We start from the raw sequence: 8,877 nt of genomic DNA, 5'->3' as shown, positions 1-8,877 counted from the left end.
ACTCGCCACGCACCGCCACGCCCAGAAGGATTCATCAGACAACTGTTTCCGCATCTACGAGTACCCCATGAGGCTTCAGACTCTCCAATCAAGAAAGAAGAATCCACAAGACGACCTCCATTCAACTCTCTCCTGCAGAGATCTCGACGTCGATGACGGCACATCCATGAAAACTTCATGGTGAGTTTCTACACATGGTACCACTCCCCATGTTACAACTGTTACTTTTCTCTCCCTCATGCCTTTTGTCATCCAACTGAGGATTTTGACACTCATATCCTGCATTCTACCAGCCCTCTAGGCCTCAACACCCCAAAACTCTGATTCCCACTGGTAGTAGCGCTTTAGACCTTGCTTATTGCGTGTGTATTGGGGTCCGTAGTACCATACTGAATATAGTTAAAAAACATTTTAAAGTTTAAAATTTGTCGAGTGGCCCCCATGGGAGAAAAAAATGTGTCTAAGTGACCCCCGAGGGAATTGAGTTTGAGACCCCTGCTCTAGAACTTAGAGACACTCGGACCTTTCTCCTTCAGGGCATAGTGGCAGTGTCATTGCAAAGGGACCAACCTGACCTAATGATCCTCACCTTGCCAGCCCTCCCACCTTCTGTTGCAGCAGGTACTCAAACCCCAAGGTTCCTTGTTGTCAGTCTCTAGGTGGAATGTCGACGTCACTCTTTTGTGTGACAGTGCTGGGGCCTACAGATTGGCTGCTAGGCCCAAGCACCGTCAGCGGAGGGAAGGTCACATGCTCCCCAATAACTGGGTATTGCTGCTATATGCGATGGGAGGAACGAGGGGCAGGGAATATTATGGTCCAGCACACTGCAGGAGCTTCTTCTTGCAAGATTTGGGACCCTTACATTTGCCAGGATCTTGCTGCAAGGATTGTGGCATGACCTTAACCAGGGTGAAAGCCATGCAAGATACAAATCTTTACTTATCTCCATAGGACCTTTTTAGAGCATGGCATTTCGTTTTCTCCTTAAAAGCCTTAATGAGCCCTCACAATGTATTATTGTAATGTAGTCAGGATGCATATTTAGCAATTATGGGGCTTCTTTTACATGTTTTCCTTCTGCAGCAAGTATTAAAATACTTTCTGCAGCACGTAGGAGAGTTGGACCCTTGCTCTCACACACAAAGCAGCGGTCTGGCTCTTCAGTGGAGCTTTGTGTGAGAGAACAAGGGTCCAACCCTCATATGTGCTACTAGCACATGGTAACAACCCTTGACATAGAAGAAAAAAAGAAGAAAAGGGAAACAAAAGCCCCATAATTACTTTATATGCAGCCTGCCTAAACAATGATAATAAATAACCAGGGTTCAATTGGGCTTAATGATTACCTGTCCTTAAGTATTTTGAAGCTACAATACAACTTTCGGCTCTCCATTTGTATTTGGCACACCAACCTTTTCTAAGCCATAAAGATCAGTTGTGTCTGCCGCTCACAATCTATTGCACATCAATACATTTTTAGGGTGATATATAGCCCTATGATCAGCTAAATGTAGAAGATTTTTCCATTAGGTGTTAGAAGCACAACGTTGAAAACTTACTGATCTCCTCTTCCGACTGCAACCTTACCAGACAGGATTGAAAACATTGCAGTCTCTAGTGTTGTGAAATACCCATGGTGCTCCTGATGGACAGGAGACCATGTATTCTTTACCTAGGCTTTAAGCTGCATGAGGGAGCTCAGAACAGTTCACAGAAAATGCAATTTGGTAATGTCTGAATATGCCCTATAGAGTAACGTGGAGTGTGAATTTTAACAATAGGCATACTTTAGGCAAATTGCTAAATACTAAGCTGCAATACATAACAATGAGCCATGTCACCTGCCAAAGGATTCCCATTTCCTTCTATCCAGTTGTGAGATTTGCACAGCCCCCTTCCACATCAGGAGGACACTGCTTACAGTTTAGAAATACAGTGGTGTTCTCTCCACCCCCAGCTTTCAGACAGTGAAAAAGTAGCAGCAGACTGAGGAGGTCATCCCTCTGCTCCCACCTCCTATCAGCATGTTCCTTTAATCGGCTAACTAATCGATTTTGAAAATAATCGTTAGCTGCAGCTCTAGTGTGCAGCATACCTGATGGACTACAAGTCCTGCCTCTTCCTCTTTAAAAGGTGAACTATGGGGTTAGGGCTTTCCCCATAGTTCTCCTAAGGGTAACCGGAGGACACAAACTAGCGTCCTCCCGTCACCCGAAGCTCAGTATACCGCGAGCTACAGCTCACAGGAAAACTGAGACGCCGCACCTGAAGCGGATCCCCACAATTATGTCTGGATCCGCCCAGCAGCGTGAGTGACAGCTGGCTCTGCCTATCTAGAGGCAGAGCCAGCTGTATCCGCCCCCTCCTGTTCCGCCAGTCAGCGCTGGAGGATCGGAGAGGGGGGAATCCAGTCACGTCTCTCTGCAGTGACAGGATCGAGAAGTGAGCGAACGCCGGTATGTTTTCACTCACTTCCCAATCTACTGAAGCGACCTGTGACAGTTTCATTGTCACAGGTCGGCTAGAACTATGAGGATGAGTGAAAAATCACTCACTTCATAGTTCTCCTTTAAGTGGGAGTGCAGCTACATGTGATTGTAAAAGTCCGATAACTCAATTTTACATACATGTATCTGTAAATGCGGCTAGTGCAAGTATTATTGATTAACCAATGCCTAACTATTCATTTGGGGTATTTTTTACCTGTTTAGCTTTAACACACTGAAAGGAAGTGACCAATGACTATTTAACCGACCTGTTCCTACTCTGTGCTGTTCATACTCTACAATGCTGGATTAGGTTTCCCCTATAATACATATTTAATGGTAACCTTTTAGGGCCTTCAACATACGTCATGTATGTCTTTTGGTGCTGTAATGCCTGCACAGGCAAAAACGATTTAATGGTGGATCAAAGACAATAATAATTTTAAAAAAAGTTTGATGTTTGTGCATTATATAAATCACAGTGTACCTGAAAATAAAATCTCAGTAGTCCTGTAAGAAAGCTTGCTGAATCAGAGAAACATACAATGTAAACTTACATAGGTCAGGGTGACTTTCTTTACCAACTCTACTCCACAGTCATGGTGGAAATAGCCCTTCAGGCACTTCTGGAAGGGTTGAGAGGCTCTGCATCTAGAGAGCTGCTCCCCCTCTCCGGCACTGATGTCAGTCTGGCAGCAGATAGGGAAGCTTTCTATGATCTGCGGGAAGCTTTGTGTGACCTGCAAACACTGTCGACGGAGACAGTGTGGGCCTCTGCCGCTGCCAGGACCTTCACCGATGTCAAGCCAATGGAAGGGGAGCAGCTCTTTGTAAAGCTGCCCACACACCTTACAATTATCTGCAGATTTTCTGTGGTCAGATGGAAAAGGTGCAACAGATTCCTCCATCTACACTTAACTGTGTGGATGGAGTAATCTCCACCTGGGCCAATCTGTTGCACTTTTTCCATCTGACCACAAAAAATATGCAGATAATTGTAATTGTGATGTCAGGAGCCCCGACACTACATTAAATGTTATCTGGGGGGGGAAGGGGAGGGGCAGAGGAGCTGGGCCAAGACACACAGTAGACACTCCCAGTGGAGGAGGTGGGCTCTGATCTGGAAGAAAATTAGAATCCTGAGCTAGGGAATCGACTAGTTAAATTGCAAGTAAATAAAATCTAAAAAAAAAAAAAAAAAAGGCACTCCAAGGGAGCATTTAAACTACTTGATGTGTGCGTGCTTCTACCTCCATATTTTAAAGATGGTGAGTGGATGTCTAAATACCTGATCGTCCAACTCATTAAAGCCTGAGTCATCCACTTCCATGCATGACTTAAAGCCTTGTTTCTGATGAATTAGGCCATGGAGATCTCTAATACTATATAATAGGAGGCCATGGATCGTATACGGCAGCTCCTGCAGGCTGATCAAGGCTTTATTGAGTGTCATCGGGTGAAGGCAGCCATCAGCCTGTGTGAGGAGGCCGGACAACGCGGATGGGGGATGACAAGAGACATGCAGCATGGCGGCGCCGGCTATACTCACGGGGTACTGCGGTCGCTGTACTCATTGGCCACAGTCTCGATCCCTCCGGCTCTGGCCACCGCAACGTAGCAGCTCTGGAAGCCCAGGTCGATGCCCACCACAGACATGACTGCAGCTGGGGACACTGGCAGCGCACAAGACGGGGAGGGGAAACGGCTGAGCGGCCGCACTACACTCCTGCAAGGGGAGATGAATGGAACCCTGGAAGATCTCGAAAGATCTCGCTGTCACAGGAGGAGTAAAAGCAAGACACAGCGCCGGAGGATCTCGCGATAAATTGTGACGTCATAGCCTCGGGTTTACCCGGCCAATCCGCTCCTCCCTGCGCCTGTGTGCAGCCAATGGAAAAGGCGCACGGTGATAGCGTCACCAGAACGGGTGGGCTGCCTTAGGTGACGAATTCCCTCCTCACGCTCCGATTTCCCTTTCAAGGGGAGGGGGTGGGGTCACGCCGCGCAGGGTTGCGTCATGCGTACGTTGATGCAGTTGCTACGGATACTGCAATGTAAGGGTAGGAAGGCCTCTCACTCTAGCTGCGACGTCAGTTGCGCTATAAATAAATGGTGTTCTCTAACGAAGATGGCACTGCTGTTTTCTTTTATTATCTTTATTTTAAAGTCTAACTCCAGTCAAAATATTTGAATTATTTATTTTAGACAGTAAAATCTTTAACAGGAAATCCTGAGGGGGAGATTTCTTCTCAAATCCTATATGTAATGTCATCAAGGCAAGAAGAGGGGGGGGGGGGGATTTATCAAAAAACAGGAGCAGACAAAATCTGCTCATGGCAACCGATCAGCTTCTCTCTTCAGTTTGTTTAGTTAAGATTTGAAAATGAGAGAGTGAAGCTGATTGGTTGCCATGCACAGCTGCTTCAGATTTTGTCTGCTGCAGTTTTGATAAATTCCCCTCAGGAAGTATTAAAAACATTGTCAGGATGTCTAAGCTTTCCACCATTAAAATTGTGTTTCCTAGGGATGCACCGATACTGGTATCGATATCGGTGCCGACACCGAGTATTTGGGCGAGTACTCGTACTCCTAAATGCTCCGATGCCTAGCCCGATACTTCCTGTATCAGGAAGCCGGGCAGCGCATCATTACACGCTGCTCGTTTGCCTGATTGGCCGGGAAGTGGCTCCATGCTCCCTCGTCATGGGATGAAGAGGCCAATTAGGCGCACGGCTTCCTAATTGGCCAGCGTCCTGACCAATCGGGAAGCCGGGCAGCTTGTAATGACGCGCTGCCCGGCTTCCCGATTGGTCAGGACGCTGGCCAATTAGGAAGCCGTGCGCCTAATTGGCCTCTTCATCCCATGACGAGGGAGCATGGAGACGGCCAATCAGAAAGCAGGGTGCCGCGTCATGATTAGCCAGCAAGATGGCTCTGGCTGGGTACCGGAGGAAGGCCGCTCCTGGCTGGACATGCTGAGGTGAGAGGGGACAGACTTTCTTGTTAATCAGGAAGCCAGGTAGCGAGTCATTACACGCCACCTGGCTTCCTGAATGGGATTCCGGTACTCGGTAATTGGTATCGGCGAGTACCGAAAAAAAATGATCGGTACCAAAATATCGGTATCAGTGCATCTCTAGTGTTTTCGTCAGTGTCTCCTTTAAAGAGATTAGCTATCACTTCTGTAACTTCCTGCCCTAACAGGAAGTGAAGAGAAAGCACCCCATTGGGGGCAAAGAGGGTAATAAATACCTGACAAAGGCTTTGAACTTTTTCCACTCTATCTGAAACTATGTGAAATACTTTGACTGAAACTGGGATAAAGGGCGCATGCATATATCCATAAAAAAACACGACGCTTTGATCAGAGCAGCGTTTCAGTTCTTTTTTTTCATTGATCTGAATGCAGGTGTTCTGTTTTCTATAGGCACATTCATACAGCTGTGTACAGATCAGTAAACGTACAATCAAAATCAGATAATCTGCATCTGAGGCCATTAAAGTGACACTAAACTCTGGAGTTAAACCTTAAAAACGTATTCAAGTACCTAAACTACTAACAAAACTGAGGGGAATTTATCAACACTGGAGCAGACAAAATCTGGCGCAGTTTCCCATGGCAACCAATCAGCTTCTCTCTTTCATTTTCAAATCTTAACTGAAGAGAGAAGCTGATTGGCAACTGCTCCAGATTCTGTCTGCTCCAGTTTTGATAAATTCCCGTTTTCAGATAAGCACCTGTTGTCCTTGCAATGTGCAATACTTACATGTATATTTCATGTGTATGACAAACTCTGTGTGGTTTTCTTTTGTCGTTTATCTTCTTCATATGTTTGAAAAACAAATTAAAATTAAATTGAGGGGAGTTTATGAAAACTGGTGCAAACTGAATCTGGCAACCAATCAGGTTCTCTTTTCAGTTTGGTCAGTTAAGATTTGAAATGTAAAGAGATTTCTGCCTGCTCCAGTTTTAAAAACCCCTACCCCCCCACCCCCCTCCATGGACTTTATTCAGGTTTTTTTAACCCGAATAACTGTGTAACTATTATACATGAAACCTGAATATCAGAAATGTAAACTCACTACACATGTTACAATCTGATTGTATAATATGCTTCACATCTACCAGCAACTATATAGTGCAAGGGCCTGCATGATTGTATACAAATTGATTGAATAGATTAGTTAGGTCATCATATTACCTAGCTTTGGTATATCTAAGATTGATTGTACAAAGATTGTGTGGTCAGATTGTAACATTTGTGGGGAGCCTTACTCTATAGTTTAGTAGCACTTACTCGCACATTCCCAGCACAGTGACCAAGCTGTCACCAACAGCTTCCAGTGCACTGTTTTTGACCGGGAGCCAGTGTGATGGGCTCCCCATCATGTGACCACTGTGACAGCCAATCACAGTGATCATATTATCGGGAAGTCAGTTGCAACTCCCAGAAGTTAGAACCTCTTAGAGGGCCAGCGCTAAGGGAATAAGATTGGATTCAGAGGATGGGAGAGACTCTAGAGAAGTCCCGGAGGCGAGCATGGGAGGAGTTGACAAGGGAGCTGGAAAGCAGGAGGTCTTGGGATAAGCGGAGCGGACGGTTTGGGTGATACTTTGAGACAAGGTTTGAGATGTAACCGGGGGCAGAGTTGTGGATAGTTTTGTAAGTCGTTGTTAATATTTTGAATTTTATCCTCTGGGCGAGTGGAAGCCAGTGGAGGGATTGGCAGAGGGGGGATGCAGACACTGAGCGGTTGGTTAGGTGGATGAGTCTAGCAGCTGCATTCATGATAGACTGAAGGGGGGGTAACCTGTGTAGAGGTAGGCCAATGAGGAGGGAGTTACAATAGTCAAGACGAGAGATAACAAGTGAGTGGATGAGTAATTTAGCGGTTTCATTGGCGAGGAAGGGGCGTATTTTGGAGATGTTGCGAAGGTGGAGGCAGCATGATTTGGATAGTGATTGGATGTGGGGGAGAAAGGTGAGGTCCGAGTCAAGGATGACACCTAGGACCTTGGCATGGGGGGAGGGCTGGATAGTTGTGTTATCAATCTCAAGGGAAAAGTTGGGGGAAGGTGCACAGGTGGGAGGAAATATCATGAGCTCAGTTTTTGAAAGGTTGAGTTTTAAGAAGTGTTGCGACATCCAGATAGATATGTCAGTTAGTAGATTAGTGACACGCAAGGGCACTGAGGGGGAGAGTTGCGGAGTAGAGAGATAGATTTGAGTGTCATCGGCATAGAGATGGTATTGGAAGCCATGTGTGGTTATTAACTGACCAAGTGAGGAAGTGTAAATGGAAAAGAGGAGGGGTCCAAGGACAGAGCCTTGGGGGACCCCTGCAGAAAGAGGAAGAGGAGGGGAGGAGTTAGATTTGTAGGTGACACTCAGGCCCCATTCACACTGAGCGATTTATCGAGCGATTTTTGCAGCGATATCGCTCATATTTCCACACGATATCGCTCTATGTAGCTTCTCCAATCCATTTCAATGGAGCTGTTCACATCTCGTCGCTCAATATCGTCGCTTGTAGCTCGTCGCTGTAGCTTGTCGCTCCTACATGACCCTTTTTCGAGAGATTTCGAGCGATTTTGCTCCTGATTACATACAGCCCAATAGGAAAAAGTAATGCGACAAGTCGCTCAATATCGCGCAATTTTCATGTCGCTCAGTGTGAATGGGGCCTCAAGGAGCGCTTAGATAGGTAGGAGGAGAACCATGAGAGAGCAGAGTCTTGTAGGCCAAGCAAGTGGAGTTTTTTGAGGAGGAGCGGGTGGTCAACAGTGTCAAAAGCAGCAGAAAGGTCTAATAGCAAGAGTAAGGAGTAGTGACCATTGTGTTGAGCTGTTAGTAAGTCATTGGTGAGTTTTAGGAGGGCGGTTGTTATCAGCGGGGCTGTAGATAAGGTTTTTCAGGAGTATGGAGATGAATGGGAATAAGGAGATTGGTGTGAGATTGTTGAGGTTGGTAGGGTCCAGTGAAGGTATGTTGGGTATTGGGGTGACTAGCGCATGCTTTAGAGGGGAGGGAAAGATGCCAGTAGTGAGTGAAAGATTGAAAATGTGAGTAAGAGAGTGCAGGATAGAGTAAGAGGGTGGCCCAGGGGGGCAAGTGGTGAGGTGGGTGTCAGAGAAAAGCTTTGTAACCTCCTCTGTGGTGACCGGGTCAAAAGAGGAAAGTAACAAGTGTGATGGTTGGTCTGGTACATGAATAGGGGAAGATGACTGGACAGTGGCGATCTGATCCCTGAATTGCATCTATTTTGTTTTTGAAATGAATGGCAATGTCCTGGGCAGTGAGTGAGTTAGTGGGCGGTGGCGGTGGAGGATATAGTAGAGAGTTAAAAGTAGAAAAGAGTTGACGAGGTCTGGATGAGAGTGTGTTAA

At 46.2% G+C, this 8,877-nt stretch overlaps 1 protein-coding gene across 1 annotated transcript in view; it reads right to left on the bottom strand.

Moving 5' to 3' along the window:
- The window catches only part of HSPA4 (heat shock protein family A (Hsp70) member 4), a 44,842-nt gene extending 40,492 nt beyond the window's left edge, over nt 1-4,350 (bottom strand). The window contains exon 1 of the mRNA XM_018565626.1: nt 4,039-4,350. Within this exon, the coding sequence (XP_018421128.1) occupies nt 4,039-4,145 (107 nt within the window). The 5' untranslated portion in view covers nt 4,146-4,350. The remainder of the gene's footprint in view (nt 1-4,038) is intronic.
- Nucleotides 4,351-8,877: the final 4,527 nt, after the last annotated feature.

The sequence above is a fragment of the Nanorana parkeri genome, unplaced genomic scaffold (assembly GCF_000935625.1).
Source record: "Nanorana parkeri isolate BGI_ZX_2015 unplaced genomic scaffold, ASM93562v1 scaffold867, whole genome shotgun sequence".
NCBI lineage: Eukaryota > Metazoa > Chordata > Amphibia > Anura > Dicroglossidae > Nanorana > Nanorana parkeri.
This window is presented reverse-complemented; position numbering and strand designations above follow the sequence as displayed.